This window comes from Apium graveolens, chromosome 8, assembly GCF_009905375.1.
Source record: "Apium graveolens cultivar Ventura chromosome 8, ASM990537v1, whole genome shotgun sequence".
NCBI classification, from domain to species: Eukaryota; Viridiplantae; Streptophyta; class Magnoliopsida; order Apiales; family Apiaceae; genus Apium; species Apium graveolens.
The window spans coordinates 44,583,246-44,600,676 of NC_133654.1; the positions used below are offsets into that span (position 1 = coordinate 44,583,246).

A 17,431-nucleotide genomic window follows, 5' to 3' on the forward strand; every position below is an offset into this window, starting at 1 on the left:
GCCCAATAAATAATGTTATCCTTTTTAAACACTTTTTTCAAAAACATTTTTTTGAACAAATATACCAGATATAATTATAATGCAATATTTATTTTTTATTGTTATTATTTTTTTCAGCACCTTACATTTAATTACGTAAGAACATATTAATTTTGCACAAATTAAATGAAAATATTATCATTTAAAAGGTAAAATATTATTTTTAAAAATAAATAAATAAATTCAAGGCTCCAATACAAGTGGGGTTCACAACTTCACATGGATACTCATTTTTAATCCCAAAATAAGCTTTTCTACCAGCTTCTTCTACCCTAGGGTTTCCCAACCTTTTCCCCCAAAACCCCATCTTTATTTCTTTCTTAACACTCTCACACACAGCGCAGAGAGAGACTGAAGAGAGAGAGCGAGATAGAGGGAGAGCACTCTCACACACAGCGCAGAGAGAGACTAGAGAGAGACTGAAGAGAGAGAGCGAGAGAGAGAGAGAGAGAGAGAGAGAGACTAGAGAGAGAGAGAGAGAGTCCAGCTCAATCTCAATTAAGCAGCCTCTCAATCTGCATAATAAAGTTTCAATCTTTATCATTTGTAAGTATCTCTTATCTCTCTTTTGCTTTTATTCATTTCATCTGATGAATATTTAACTTCAAGAACTAGACTTTACTTGAACACCTCTTTAAAGTTTCAGTCTTTATACTTTCTTGAATTCAAGTATCTTTGTGTTAGAGAGATTATATAGCTTTATTTATATGGGGAAGTCGGGAGGTAAAAAGAAGAAGGGTGGTGTTAACCAAAACCAGAACAAAGTTTTAGGAGACAATAATCCTTTGCCTGTTTCGAATGGTGGGGTTGATTCGGATTCTCCGATTTTCTTGAAAAGGGCTCATGAGCTTAAAGAAGAGGGAAATAAGAAATTTCAAGCTAAAGAGTATGTTAGTGCTCTTGAACAGTATGATAATGCTCTTAAACTTATCCCGAAGACTCACCCGGACCGAGCTGTTTTTCATAGTAATAGAGCTGCTTGTTTGATGCAAATGAAGCCGATAGATTATGAAACTGTGATTGCTGAGTGTTCTATGGCACTTCAAGTGCAGCCTCAGTTTGTTCGGGCTCTTTTAAGAAGGGCACGTGCGTATGAGGCGATAGGAAAGTATGATATGGCTATGCAGGATGTTCAAGAACTGTTGGGTGCTGATCCGAATCATGGTGATGGTTTGGATATTTCTCGTAGGTTGAAGACTGCAATTGGGACTCGGCAGGAGGCTCTGCAGGACCTTCAAAGCCGCCCGTCGCCGGCAGCACTTGGTGCTTCTGCTGTCCGAGGTGCTCCTGTTGCGGGTCTTGGACCGTGTTTGCCAGCTCGGCCAGTGGCAAAGAAGCAAGCTGCGTCAGCTACTGGTTCTGTTGTATCGACTAATAAGCCTGATAAGTCAACTTCAGTGCATCCAGCTGAAAATGGGCATAAGAGTGGTCATGATGTCAAGTTCCAAATCCCAAAACTTGTTCCCAAGCCTTCAAATGGATCTTCTAAATCCAATGTCAATCTCGTTAATAATAACCACAAGGATCGGACATCGTTTTCATCAGTGTCATTGCCGAATAATGGGAATTCTTCTAAAGTTACATTACAGTGTAGACCGTTGAAACTTATATATGGTCATGACATAAGGCTTGCAGAGATGCCAGTAAGTTGTAGTTTTAAAGTATTGAGGGAAATTGTCGGAAAACGCTTTCCATCAGCCAAGTCGGTTTTAATCAAGTACAAGGATCATGATGAAGACTTGGTGACCATAACATGTTCAGGTGAGCTTAGATTGGCTGAAGTATTTGTTGACAGTTTGATGGCTAAAGAACCTGATACAGATAAAAGTGACTCCTTTGGACTTTTGAGGTTGCATATTGTTGAGGTTAGTCCAGAACAAGAGCCAGACATATTAGAAGAAGAAGAGGAGGAGAAACAACTTGATAATGAAGGGATTAAAGGGGAAGATGAGAGTGGGTCTTCACTAAGTGATTCAGTTGTCGAAACTGTGGAAACTGAGACTGATGGCAAAACAGAAAAGGCAACTCTGGAGGAGAAGCCATCAGCATCTCAAGACGCAGAGGGCAAGGAAGTTGAGATGGATGATTGGCTGTTCGAGTTTGCTCAGTTGTTCCGGACCCATGTTGGCATTGACCCTGATGCTCATATTGACCTGCATGAGCTTGGAATGGAGCTATGTTCCGAGGCCCTCGAGGAAACAGTTACAAGTGAAGAGGCTCAAAGTCTTTTTGACAAGGCTGCAATAAAATTTCAGGAGGTAGCTGCTTTAGCTTACTTCAATTGGGGAAATGTTCATATGTGTGCTGCAAGGAAGAAGATACCGATTGATGATTCTGCTGCAAAGGATTTGGTTGCAACCCAGCTTCAAACTGCTTACGATTGGGTGAAGGATAAATATTCTTTAGCTAGACAGAAGTATGAAGAGGCTCTTTCGATTAAACCAGACTTTTATGAGGGACTGTTGGCACTTGGGCAGCAGCAGTTTGAGATGGCAAAACTTCACTGGTCATATGTTCTTGCTAAGAAAGAAGATCTTTCTAACTGGGATCCGACAGAAACAATTGAACTTTTTGATAGTGCCCAGCAAAAAATGCAAGCTGCCACTGAGATGTGGGAGAAGCTGGAGGAACAAAGAGCCAAGGACTTAAAGGATCCTAGTTCAAGCAAGGTAGAAGAATTGTTAAAAAGAAAGAAAAAACAGGCTGGTGGTAATGAAGGTGAGTCGAGTCAGCGGGAAATTTCACCTGACGAAGCAGCAGAACAAGCAGCAGTCATGCGATCACAGATACATCTATTTTGGGGTAACATGCTGTTTGAGCGATCCCAAGTCGAATGCAAATTGGGAATGGCAGGTTGGGACAAGAATTTGGATACTGCTGTTGAGCGGTTTAAACTTGCTGGAGCTTCTGAAGCTGATATTTCAACCGTGCTGAAAAATCATTGTTCAAAAGCAGATGCTGTGGAAGGTAGTGACAAGAAAGAAATTGAAACTTCTAGTGCAAAAGCTGGAAATGAAAATCATGCTACTTAAATTTCAGTTTAGTACTTTATGACACCCCAGGTAGGCTCCAACCAGTCTCTATACTTTTCTTCATCGTGATCCTTAACTGGGAGCAAGCGTGAGTGTTCTATTCTGCTTGCTTAAAAGTTAAAAAAGAATGGTAAAAGTTACCAAACTTTCACCATCATGTGTCAATCGACAATCATATTGTTTTGGGTCCTTTACTTGACCCCATTATTTAAACGCTTATTTTTACAGTTTTGAAGAGTGTTCTCCTTTATAAAGTTTGCTGAGCTTATGTTGCATCTAAGACTATCTAATATCTTTGTTGATGACTTGCCAGTTGGTTATGTTTAGTAGCTTACTTTATATACCTTGTTCTGTTTTTTGTCATGATATAAATACTTTCTCTCAGTTCAATGAGAGTACTTGATGTGTGCAAAACTTGTATTCTTAATGTTAATAAAGATTAATTTGTCTTTATATTTTTCAACTGGGTACAAGTACAATAATTAGTTTGCCAATTACTTGTGCAAAAATTTCAGTTAATGGAGTAGTAAGGAAACTATTGTCATAATATTTACGCTGTGCTCCCGAGTTTTTCTGGGAGAGAAGAGAAGAGATTGGGAGAGAAGAGAAGAGGAGAAAAAGTGGAAGAGAATGAATCTCTCTCATGCTCCCGAGTTGAAAAGAAAGAGTTTCTCTTGTAATCTTTCTTATGCCCCCGAGTTAAGAGGGATTCCTATTGAAGCAAACTCCCTATACTTTCACTACTATCTATTACTAGTGCAGTGACAAACATTAAAATGAGCAAGAATTTCTGAAAATTCATAGGTAAAGTCAAACAAGATTTGATTAAAATGTAGATATTAGGCATCAGTAGGTCACCGGCTTTCTTCTTCGAGGAGAAGATCCCTCTGTAAGCTAAAGATGAAACACAGTTTCGCTGTAGCCGCGGGTGTGTATAGGCAACTTGTTTTGATAGTTCCTGTGATAATTAGACTTGGATTATAATTTTAAAATTAGTTTCCATGTTTAGTGAAACAGTTATATTGTAAGTTGATAACTACATACTCAAAGTTACCTGGAGGGTCACAGAGTCGTCTTGGCTCTTGACATCTGTGAGAGTGTGACGACAAAATTCCAAACAGGTCCAGATGGTTTGAGTTTACAGGCACGACGGTCACTTTATCTTGTATTTAGTGCAGTCCCATAATGTGATATTTACATTCTTCAATCCAGAACCTTTAAAATGCGATCCAATTGAGATCTATAGCACTGAAATTGCAGAGGTTTACACTGAGTGTTGTTAAAGGCTGAAGAATTGGGGGGCAGTTGAAACTTCTAAAGGCCCATAGTTCTCAAGGAAGGGAAGCATGTAAGCCAAATATAGAGCAATCCGATCCCATCACATTAACAGATACAACCTGTTCTCACAAGTCCGCTTATGTCTTATAAACTTACAACAACTTTATATAAGTCAAATATAATTATGTTGAATATTAGTAATGACGTACTTTTTCTCAATTTATTTTGATTTTTTTATTTCTATTAACTTTAATTTTAAAATATATATATATATCTAAATATTAATTTAATTTAAAATTTAAGATAATTATATTTAGAAATTATTTATTTTAATTTATTTAAGTAAAATAATATTTCATTCCAGCACTGAACCAAACATATAATATCGGAATGATTTCTCAACCCCATACCAGACTAACCCGATTCTTTATTTCAAACTCATACCATCTTCTGAACCAAACGACTGAATAAGTTTTCATTGTTGGGTTTGAATTGCAGTAACAGTTATTCTTAAATAACATTACACGATGAATCATGTCATCTGTTAAATTGGTGATTCGATGTTGGTGTTCCATTCTCGGCCCTCTTCTTCCTCTTCATTCATATCACCAGCAGGTGACATAGTGGGTGTTTGGGCACCCGTATATTCAATTTATATAACCGGAAAGGGAGTTATAGTTTATACCTGACTGTTTGGCAACATTAAGAAGTACACCCTATTTCTGCTTATATGGGAATAAATGGAAAGTTGGGCGGAAGGTACTTTGACATTTCATTTTCAACTTAAATTCTTTCTATATTTAACTACGTTTATTTTTCTTATATCATAATTTTAATACAATATTATCATTTGTATATTTTAATTCTACTATATATTTCAATTTGTTACTTCTATTCGAAAAATCATATATTTGATTTTGAATTTATACATTTCATGATTAGTCAATATTTCTCTAAACTATGTTGTCACAACATTATTAATAACTTGATAATTAAATTTAATGTGAACTTTAATGTGCTATATAATATAAATATCAGTTATAAAATACTCGAATTCGTTTTAATCAATAAAAATATTTAATAGTGATTAATGAAATAATTAGTGATTATCCGGAATACTAATCGGATATATTCAAAAAATTTAATAATTTCCAATAGACAAATTCAATATATTAGTTTAAAATAAATATGGACGGATTAATTGCATAGAAAAAACACTTATAGAGGGTGATAATGGGTAAAACCAGTTATTTTTAGGACTATATTTAGATTTTGTAACTGTTTCCTTTGTAATATATAATAGATGATGTCAAAAATTACTGGAGCTAACAATGTCATTAGCATCTATGATCTAAGTAGAAGATTAATGTACAGTTATTTTCAGTAATTAGTTTAGCTTGGAGTTAACCCTAAGTAAGTTGTATTGTTATCTAAATTTGTATTTTGTACTTGTAACACTTAAAGTCTGTAAAAATGCAAAGGAGCAGACTGGAGTCTTTTTCTTAAAACAGTAACAAGCCTAAGGATTCTATCTGGAAGAAGATCAAGAAAATCATGCCTCAGAATAATTTTGAAGAAGCTTGGAGTTGAATAAATCTGGTTGGAGAAAAATGTTCTAAGTCAAGATCTCTATAAGTCACAGATTTAATGTTATAGAGAAGTCATTCGAGAACTCCAGAATGACTTATCGAGAAGTCATTCAAACTCCAGAGAGTACCGATGGATGAGCAGTGTCTACTCGATGGATGAGCAGTGTCTACTCGATGGATGAGCAGTGTCTACTCGATGGATGAGCAACTTCTACTCGATGGATGAGCAGTGTCTACTCGATGGATCAACAACATCTACTCGACGGATGAGAAATGTCTACTCGACGGATGAGCAATGTCTACTCGACGGATAAGCCTTATCCACCGGGAGTAGAGAAGTCAAGAAAACTACTCGAGAACTCAAGAAGATATCGACAAGTCATTCTTTCACTAGAGAACTCAGAGTTATCGACAAGTATACATTCATTCGAGAACTCAGAGATATCTACAAGTCAAAGTGGAGATATGAAAATTAGAGATCTCGACAAACTGAAGACCTCTACAAGCCAAACTCATTATGGAGGGCTAGAGATCTCGATACGTCTATGTACTTATCAAGATGTCAAGTGTTTTCTTAATTCAAATTGGAGATCTTGAAGTACAGTCTCAAAGTACATAATTACAGATCAGTTTAATATCCATGATAAACAATCAACAAACAATCCAACAGCTGGATTAACAAGTCTACAAAAAGCAGTTTGAAGAGTTTGCAAGATCAATGGCAAAAATTAACTGACAGAGGAAGATTAAAGTAAACACGGGATGCCAAAGATATGTTAAGCCAGAAATGGAAGATTTGTTTTTTTATAAATAGAAATGACAAGTGACAGTTTAGAAAAATTAATAGCATATTTATTATCCATTGTGTAAAACAACAGTTAACTAAGATATAAAGTTAACACTGGTCCTCTAGTTAGAAGAAACAATTTATATCAAAATTCGGGTAACACTCTCGAGATGAAGCTGAGCTCTTTAACTTCAAAGAGCTTAGAAATTTTGTAGCAAAATATCTTAATTTTTAATACAAAAATTAAGTGAGTTTTGAAGATCTATATTCTTTATTTTCTGCATGAACACTTTTCTAAACAAAATTTAATTTACTTTGTTCAACCATTAACTTAAAAAAAAGCCTAAAATCAGAAAAATACATTCACCCCCCTCTGTGTGTGATTCATTACCTAACATCCTTCAATCTTTCAGGTGACACCTGCTCACTTTCTTTTTTAAATTTAAATAACGCATGACTCACTTCTCTTGATTATATCTATTTGTTCCATTTGGTGCAGCCAGAATGATTTACTAAAAATCTACGTCACTCTATTTTTATTTTTATAATTCTTCTAATTTAAGTAGTTCTTAATTTTTTTAAATAAATATGATTACATTTGTTTTCTTATTTTGAAATATTTTACACTAAATTCTTTTTATTATGTAATTAAATATATTTATAAGAAAAAGCAATTGATAACAGATTTTAGATAGTAAAATCTAAATTAGAAAATTTACATGTAATATATGAAAAAATACGAGTGTGGATATGTTAGGAATATATGTGCATTAGTTTGATGATATGTTTAACAAAACACTTAAGTAGAAATTCAGTGTCTGTAGCCTCAACGGATAAGACCACTTTGGCTATCCGTTGATGGTGTAGCTTTACTTAGAAATAAGTCTAGTGTTGTAGCATATTTCAGTCTCTGTATTTAAGATGTAATTCTTAGAAGTTGAGAGAAACTATGAGTCATGTTGACTACTAGAAGATATGCAGATAGGAAGGCCAATTGTAAATATTTCATGCCTTGTAATTTTGTATAAATGAAGTGGTATCAACGGATGACTTAAAGACCTTCAACGGATGAGAAGCTAAGCTTCAACGGATGTCTCTAAAACTTCAACGGATAACATCCTTCAACGGATGAGTGCATCAACGGATGAAAGCTTCAACGGATGTTCTGTTGATTAACCGTTGATAAGTGGTAGTTGTACCTACAAACAGCACGTGGGTGAACAGAGATAACTGAAATGTGGCAGCCTAATTTCAGGAACATCAGAAAAAGCAGCCGTTCTACTCTAGTATAAAGAGACATTAAGTCAACAAAGTACTGGAGTGAACTGGAGAAGAAACAAGTGGAGATCTTACTTTATTATTTCATATATCCTTGTCTTCACTTGTAAACTTGGTAATATATAAACCAAGTAGTAGCTAGTAATTAGATAAGAATTTTTCCAGAGCTGTTTAGAAAAATCTTGAGAGAAAAATTATCTAGTTTGTACTAGGATGCAGCTGTGATCAAATTCTTAGATCACAGAATTTCTGAAATACCATCTCTGGTGGAACAACAAATCCACCAGAAAAGTTTTTAAAGGTTTATTGTGTTCTTTACATTTGTGTTTGAATATATATCTGTCTGTATCAGCTTAAGGCAATTCACACACTTGTTCATCTTGAACACACAGTCTTTATAAACTGCTCAAAACTTGAAAAAGTTTTGAGATTTACATTCAACCCCCCTTCTGTAAATCTCATTGTTAGTTCTCTAGAAATAACAATTGGTATCAGAGCAGACTCTTGACAAACAAAGAGTTTAAAGATCTTGGAATCTAACAAAGATGAGTAAGAAGGATATTGGAGTAAAAATCCCAGTTCTTGACAGAGACAGTTATCACCACTGGAAGGTGAAAATGCACCTTCATCTACTCTCCCAAGATGAAGGTTATGTAAACTGTATTGAGAATGGTCCTCACATTCCCCACAAAGTAGCCACAGTTGCTACGGCCACAATTGCTGTTGGTCAATCCATTCCAAAACCTAGAGCAGAATGGACAATGGAAGACACAGAAGAAGTCCACAAGGATAAGAAGGCTATGAACATTTTGTTTAATGGTCTTGACAAGGATATGTTTGATAATGTGATAAATTGCTCAACTGCCAAAGAGGTTTGGGACACAGTTCAGCTGCTGTGTGAAGGTACAGAACAAGTAAAAGAGAACAAGATGCAGCTTCTCATTCAACAGTATGAGTATTTTCATTTTGAAGAAAATGAATCTTTAAATGACACCTTTAACAGATTCCAAAAGCTGTTGAATGGATTGAAGCTGTATGGTAGAGTGTACCAGGTGAAGGATTCAAATCTTAAATTCTTAAGATCCTTGCCAAAGGAATGGAAACCCATGACTGTCTCCTTAAGAAACTCTCAGGATTATAAGGACTTCACTCTTGAAAGATTATATGGAATCTTGAAGATTTATGAACTAGAGTTGGAACAGGATGAGGTATTAGAGAAGGGGAGAAAGAAAGGAAGTTCAGTTGCATTGGTAGCTGAAAATGAGAGGGAATGCAGACAAGAAACTGTGAGATCTACATCAAACTCCAAAGATGGTACAAGATATCAGGAATCAAGCAAAGGAAAAGAGCAAGTTGCTGAGAATGAAGACAACTCCAGTCAAGATGACTCTGATAGTGTTGATGAGCATCTTGCATTTCTGTCCAGGAGATTTGCAAAGATGAAGTTTAAGAAAAACACTAGAGCCACTAAACCTCATAAGAACATGGTGGACAAATCAAAGTTCAAGTGTTTCAATTGTGGTATAAGTGGACACTTTGCAAGTGAGTGCAGAAAGCCAACTTCTGAAAAGAAGAAATTTGACCAAGTAGATTACAAGAAGAAATACTTTGATCTGCTCAAGCAAAAGGAAAGGGCTTTCATTACTCAAGAAAAAGATTGGGCAGCTGATGGAGAGGAAGAGAATGAAGATGTGGAGTATGTCAACTTAGCTCTCATGGCTGATTCTGAGGAAAATGAAGTTAGTTCATCAAGCAATCAGGTAACAACTCAGGTAATCACTACTGATGTAACACAACTTACTAAAGAAGAGTGCAATGATGCTTTTAATGACATGTCTACTGAATTGTATCATTTGCGTGTGTCTCTTAAATCTCTTGCTAAAGAAAATAGTAGGATTAAAGAGAACAATCTGTTTTTAAGTAATAGAAATGCTATGTTAGAAGATAAGTTGATTGACCTAGAGAAAACCAAGCTGCATTGTATATCTGTTGAGAATGAACTAGCTGAATCTATTAAGAAAGTAGAAATACTTTCTAATCAATTAAAGAGAGAGCAAGAGGTGATTAAAGCCTGGAAAACATCTAGGGATGTTAGTGCTCAAATTGTCAAGGTCCAAGGAATTGAATCATTCTGTGAAACTGCCTGGGATAAAAACAAAAAGAAACTGGAATTAATTGATGGGCTGTCAACGGATGTGGAATCAACGGATGATGAAGGTTATCCGTTGAAGGAAGAAAATGAGCATCCGTTGAAGGTTCCTCAATTAAAACAGGCAGATGTTTCTAATAGTGAAAATCTAAAGAAACTCAACAAAAAGTTTGGTTCAACTTCCAAGAACTTTGTTAAAGAAGAAGCAAGCACATCCAAAGATGTCAGTAAGGTGAATATAGGGCACATGACCTTAGAACAGTTAAATAATAGGCTCAAGATGGTTGAGGATAAAAAGGAGACTAAAAGAAAATCTAACAGAAATGGGAAGGTAGGTGTTAACAAACATAACAATTACACACCTGATAGGTATGCTCCTAGAAAAAGCTGTGTGCATTGTAGTAGTGTTAATCATCTATCTGCTAATTGCAAATCTATTAAGAAAACCCCCATAACTGTACCCTCTTCCATGCCTAACATGTCTGCATCATCTCTACATGCTATGCCTACTATGTCTCAACAGAATCCTTATGCACATTTTGCAAACATGCCATATTTTAACAATCCTTATCTTGCTGCATTTAGTATGCCTCAAATGCCATACAATATGCCTATGTGGAATAACATGTATGCACAATCCATGCCTTATCATATTCCAAATGTGCTAAATGATTCTGTGACTAACCCTACACCTCAACCAACTACATCCAAGACCAAGGTTGACTCAAAGTTACCTAAGTCTAGAGATGCAGGAGGAATGAAGTCTAGGAGAAAGGCTAACAAGAATGGACCCAAGGAAACTTGGGTACCAAAATCAAATTGATTGATTTTATGGTGTGCAGGGAAATAGAAGAAATCTATGGTACTTGGACAGTGGCTGTTCAAGACACATGACAGGAGATTTCTCCCTGCTCACAGAGTTTAAGGAAAGAGCTGGCCCTAGCATAACCTTTGGAGATGACAGCAAAGGGTTTACTATGGGATATGGCTTGATTTCAACAAGGAATGTTATCATTGATGAAGTTGCATTAGTTGATGGTCTCAAACATAACTTACTGAGCATCAGTCAACTATGTGATAAAGGGAATACAGTTTCCTTCAATTCTGAAGCCTGTGTTGTCACTAGTAAGAAAGACAACAAAGTGGTTCTAACTGGAGTTAGAAAAGGAAATGTGTACTTAGCTGACTTCAACTCTGCAAATGCAGAATCTATTACTTGTCTCTTCAGCAAAGCAAGTTCAGTTGAGAGTTGGTTATGGCACAAGAAGCTATCCCATTTGAATTTCAAGACAATGAATGATCTAGTCAAAAAGGACCTAATAAGAGGAATTCCTCTTGTTGAATTCTCAAGGGATGGTTTGTGTGATGCTTGTCAGAAAGGCAAACAAAGGAAAGCATCATTCAAAAAGAAGCTTGAAACAACAATTGATGAACCATTACAGCTGCTACATATGGATTTGTTTGGACCAGTCAATGTATTGTCAATTGCAAGAAAAAGATATTGCTTAGTGATTGTAGATGATTTCTCAAAGTTTTCATGGGTCTATTTTCTTGGATCAAAGAATGAAGCAAGTGAAATCATTATCAATCACATCAGGCAAGTCAATAATCATCCTGACCTGAAGGTTAGGAATATCAGGAGTGACAATGGAACTGAGTTCAAGAATTTATCAATGAGGCTGTTCTGTGAAGAAAATGGAATCATGCATGAGTTCTCAGCTCCAAGAACACCTCAGCAAAATGGGGTAGTTGAAAGAAAGAACAGATCTTTAATTGAGGCTGCCAGAACAATGCTTGAAGAATCAAAGTTACCAACATATTTCTGGGCTGAAGCTGTTAATTGTGCCTGTTTCACTCAAAATATCTCTTTGATCAATCAAGCTAAAGGCATGACTCCTTATCAGTTGTTCAAGAGAAGAAAACCAACTCTAAACTTTCTTCATGTCTTTGGATGTAAATGCTTTATACTAAGGAATCAATCTGACCATAAAGGGAAGTTTGATGCAAAGGCTGATGAAGGGATATTTGTTGGTTATTCAGCTGGAAAATCTTATAGGGTCTACAATCTAAGAACCAACATTGTTATGGAATCTGTGCATGTTGTGTTTGATGATAAAAAGATTGATGGACTAACAGATGAGGGACAATATGAGAGACTCAAATTTGACAACATTGAGATATATTGTGATAATAGTGAAGAGGAGACTGATGGAGATAACACTTCAAAAGGGATTCAAAACATGCCCTTGGATAATGCACAAAATACTGCATCCGTTGAAAGTCAGAATTCTGCATCCGTTGATAGAGGCAATGCAGTATCCGTTGAAAGACATGGTGTATCATCCGTTGAAGTACTAAATGAAGCATCCGTTGATCATAGTTTATCAACGGATAATCGATTTACATCATCAGTTGATAGATTCCAAGTTCCCTGCAAAGGACCAACAACTCAGGGGGAGTTTCAACTAGTCAACACTCTGTCTCACATCATGACAATACTGAGGCCACCTCATCTAGAGCACATCTTCCACTTCAAAGGAAATGGACCAAGAATCATCCCTTTGAACTGATCATTGGTGATGCATCATCTAAAGTGCAAACAAGAAGAGCTACTCAAGATGAATGTCTGTATAGTAGTTTTCTATCTCAGGAGGAACCTAAGAAAGTGGAAGAAGTCTTATTGGATCCAGATTGGATATTAGCTATGCAGGAAGAGCTAAACCAATTTGAGAGAAACCAAGTTTGGAAGCTGGTACCCAAACCAAAGAACAAGAGTCCTATTGACACAAAATGGGTATTCAGAAACAAGATGGATGAAAATGGCATTATCAGCAAGAGGGAATAGATTTTGATGAGACATATGCTCCTGTTGCAAGACTTGAAGCCATCAGAATTTTTCTAGCCTATGCAGCTCATGCCAATTTCAAAGTCTATCAAATGGATGTCAAGAGTGCATTTCTAAATGGGAAATTAGAGGAAGAAGTCTATGTAAGTCAACCTCCAGGATTTGAAGATCCAAATTTTCCAGACTATGTATATTATCTGTTGAAAGCACTCTATGGACTGAAGCAAGCACCTAGAGCCTGGTATGAAACCTTATCAAAATTTCTTTTGGAGAATCACTTCACTAGAGGTACTGTTGATAAAACTCTCTTCTTTAGGAATGTTAATGGCTCTAGTATACTTGTTCAAATTTATGTAGACGACATAATATTTGGTTCTAAAGATGATAAACTTTGTAAAAAGTTTGCTAAGCTAATGCAAAGTAATTATGAAATGAGCCTTATGGGAGAACTAACCTATTTTCTTGGTTTACAAATTAAACAAGTTAGTAATGGAATTTTCATTAGTCAAACTAAATATATTCATGATCTTTTAAAGAAGTTTGACTTAATGGAATGTTCATCTGCAAAAACTCCCATGGCCACTGCCACCAAACTTGAATTAAATAAGACTGAAAGGTCTGTGGACATTACAAGTTATAGAGGCATGGTTGGTTCACTTTTATATTTAACTGCTAGCAGACCAGATATAATGTTTGCTACATGTCTGTGTGCTAGATTTCAAGCTGATCCTAGGGAGTCTCACTTAATAGCTATCAAAAAGATTTTCAGATATCTCAAGGGTACACCAAATTTAGGTATTTGGTATCCTAGAGAATCTGGCTTTGATCTAATTGGTTATTCAGATGCAGACTATGCAGGTTGCAAAATAGACAGGAAAAGTACAACAGGCTCCTGCCAATTCCTGGGAAACAAGCTTGTATCATGGTTTAGCAAAAAGCAAAATTCAGTCTCTACTTCTACAGCTGAGGCTGAATACATTGCTGCTGGAAGTTGCTGCTCTCAAGTGTTATGGATGAGAAATCAACTCCTTGACTATGGACTTCATGTTGATAGAATTCCTATCTTTTGTGACAACACAAGTGCCATAGCCATAACAGAGAATCCTGTACAGCACTCAAGAACCAAGCACATTGATATCAAGTACCACTTCATTAGGGAGCATGTCATGAATGGTACAGTGGAACTACATTTTGTTCCAAGTGAACAACAAATTGCAGACATATTTACCAAGCCACTTGATGAATCAACATTCACAAGATTAGTAAGTGAGCTAGGTATGCTTAATTACTCTTAAAATTCATGTCCTTATTGCAATTTGAATTGAAGCCTGAAATATATTAGTTGCTAGAACAAATTTGACTTTTAACAAAGTTTATACCATCAACGGATGTTTCCTATCCGTTGAAAGTCAAAATTGCTCTATCAACGGATATTCATTATCCGTTGAAAGACAAATACATTTCTGGAATTTTTATCCGTCAACGGATAAAACTGAAGTACCTTTCAACGGATGACAATTTGCCTTATCCGTTGAAATGTCACATCAGTCGATTCAGGTGTTTCACAGCCGTTGATTCTATTTTCTTAACCGTTGATACTCATACATACATCTGTATGTATTGGTTTTAAAGGTAGTTGTTAGAATACTTACAGTTTATTCTTAAACGGCTGAAATTCACTAACATATACTTATTGATTAATCTTTTACTAATTTTTTTTTTTGAAAGCATATAAGCCCTTCTGATTTTTCATTTTTTACTTTACGCTTTCTTAAAATTTCAAGCATTTACCATTTTCTCTCTGCAAAACCTTCAAGTTATTCTCTGCAATTTCTACTCACAACAATGGCACCAGTCGTGAAAATTATGTCTCAATCTGGGTTCATCTATGAGAAGAACAATTTCATAGCTTTGGTAGAAAAGAATGAAGCCCATTCAGACTATCACAAAATGATGGACTTCATCAAAAACTGTAAACTTAGCTATGCAATGCTGGAAGCCCCAACGATTTACTGTGAAGTAGTTGAGGAGATTTGGACAACTGCTGAGTTCAACTCCATAGATATGACTATCTCCTTCACTCTCAAAGGTAAAAATCACTGTATTAACTGTGATGATTTACAAGCATGTTTTAAATTACCTGAGAACAATGCCATGACACCACACACTGATAATGATGTATCCAGCATGTTAGATTCCATAGGTTATTCTCTTAACTCTGCTAGTTTAGGGAGTATTAGAAGAAAAGGCCTTAGGAAAGAATGGAGTTTTCTTGGGGATGCCTTTATAAAGGTTTTCTCTGGGAAAATTAGTAATTTTGATGCCATAACTTCATCTCTTGTTAATATGCTCTATATGCTTGTTTCTGATAGGTATTTTAACCTTAGCAACTATGTGATGCTAGAATTGGGTACTAGATTAGGTAACAAAGCTAATAGACCTAATAACATCTATTATGCTAGATTCTTTATGTTATTGGCTAACCATGTTGCTGAAGGTTTGGTCATAATCAATGAGAATAATAAACTCAAGTGCTGGGCACAAGAGAAAAGAGTTCTTGCAGATTTATTGAGAATGGATCTCAACAGCAGTGTGCCATTGGTATATTTACCAATCATGAATGCACCTCAGGTAGGTGAGGTAATTGCTTCTCCAACTCCTACTTCTTCCAACCCCTCTATTTCTTTATCTTCTAGTGTGGCCATGAAATCTGTGACAATGCCCCAACAGATTTCTACCAAGGTCACCAAAACTAAACTTTCAAAATCAAAGACAAAGAAAACCACCTCTGTTGTTTCTCAAAAGACAACAGTTGTAACACCAACCATTAACCCTGAGGGGAGTGAACAGGGTGTGAGTGGTGAGGGGAGGGGTGAACATCAAAGAAACCCCCAGGATAAGGAAGGAGAGTTAAGTGCTTCCCAAGCTAGCCAAGCCAAAGTTTCTCAAAAAGCTGTGGTGGTTAAAAAGGTATCTAGCACATCCCTAGTTGCATCCTCCCAAAAGGATGTTACTATTGAAAATAGTTCCCAACCAGGAACACAGAACAAACGAGGGAGGGACACTGAAGCCAAACACTCACCAACAAAAGCTTTTATTAGAAGAAAGAAGGCTATAACCCAATCTTCTACACAGGGTGCACACACTGCACAGATACATCCATCTGTATCTATGCCTTCTCAAACTCAGTTTGATGTGGCTCCAATAAATGTGGAGTCACAACCCCATTCTCTCACAATAATCACACATCAATCACCAAACACTTCATCACCATCTCTGGATGTGGATATGTTATTCCCATCAATTCCTGATTCTCCCTCTTTACAACTCAGGGAGGAGCCCCACTCAAATACAGGTGATCATCATCTCTTAGATGATTTGTTGGATCACCCGCAAATTCTTTCAGATATAATTGAAGGATCTGTGTCACCACATCTCAAATCAATCTACACAGATTCAACAGTTATATCACTTTCAATTTCAACTTCTTTTCCTTCTTCAACGGATATCACTCATCCGTTGACAAGTGGTTGCTCTTCAACGGATAAGCTTAACAGCAGTTATCCGTTGATAACATCAGTTTCACCTTCAACGGATATTCCACATCCGTTGATAGTCTCTCCACACATAACTGAATCAATTCCAAGTGTAGAAGACATGAATACTGTGCAATCACTCTTAGGATTGAGGGAAGGGTGTGAAAATTTGAGTGAGAGGTTGGGTTGCTACCAGGCAAAAGGAGAGATTGAGAGCTCAAAAATGCATGCTATTTCTTCCAGCATGGCAAAAGTAAGTGAGAGGAGTACCACCTTAGTAGGTGAAGGTGAGGGAGTGAGTTGTGTGAGCCAGGGGGAGCCCCTGATGCAAGAAAATAGAGAAAAAGAGAGAAAGGCAGGTACAGTAGATATAAGGGTGGAACCAGCCATTGCTAGTGAGTCAATGATTGTGGATGATGCTGAAAAGGAAAGACAATTTCAGCAACATTACAAAGCTGTAATTGATAACATTTCCTTGGATGCTGACACTTTTACTCATCCTGTGTCAGCCTATCAAATGTTGGCTGCTCAGGGCAATGAGGAGGCAGAAAAGACACTACATCTAGTACACACAAATGAATCTCTTCAAAGGGATAAAGCTGCTATTAACAAGATGCCTTCTATAGCTGGTGAGCCATCTGAGGAATTTGGAGTAAATTCTGATGATGATGACTCTGTTTCTTTTGATGGAAGCATGAACTTAGGGGGAGATGAAGGCCCTAGTTCAATTCCAAATCTACCTGAATGGGCTTTGACAAAGGAGTATAGATCAGGGGAATTCAATGTCTCCTTAGTCAAACAAATCAACACTATTCAACAGGCCATTCAGAACACTTCACATGCAAGTATCAAGGCTATCCTTCAAGCTCACCTGGACTCACTGCATCTCATGAAGTTG

The 17,431-nt window shown here is 36.5% G+C and overlaps 1 protein-coding gene across 1 annotated transcript; it reads left to right on the forward strand.

Moving 5' to 3' along the window:
* The first annotated feature begins 267 nt into the window (after positions 1 to 267).
* LOC141679099 (protein CLMP1-like) lies at positions 268 to 3,524 on the forward strand. Its single transcript, XM_074485588.1, has 2 exons — positions 268 to 585; positions 724 to 3,524. The coding sequence occupies exon 2, from the start codon at positions 747 to 749 to the stop codon at positions 3,069 to 3,071; it is 2,325 nt and encodes a 774-aa protein (XP_074341689.1). The 5' UTR covers positions 268 to 585; positions 724 to 746; the 3' UTR covers positions 3,072 to 3,524.
* Positions 3,525 to 17,431: the final 13,907 nt, after the last annotated feature.

Excerpts from the sequence above, each read along its gene's own strand:
- LOC141679099 (XM_074485588.1), top strand. The coding sequence starts at position 747 with ATGGGGAAGTCGGGAGGTAAAAAGAAGAAGGGTGGTGTTAACCAAAAC.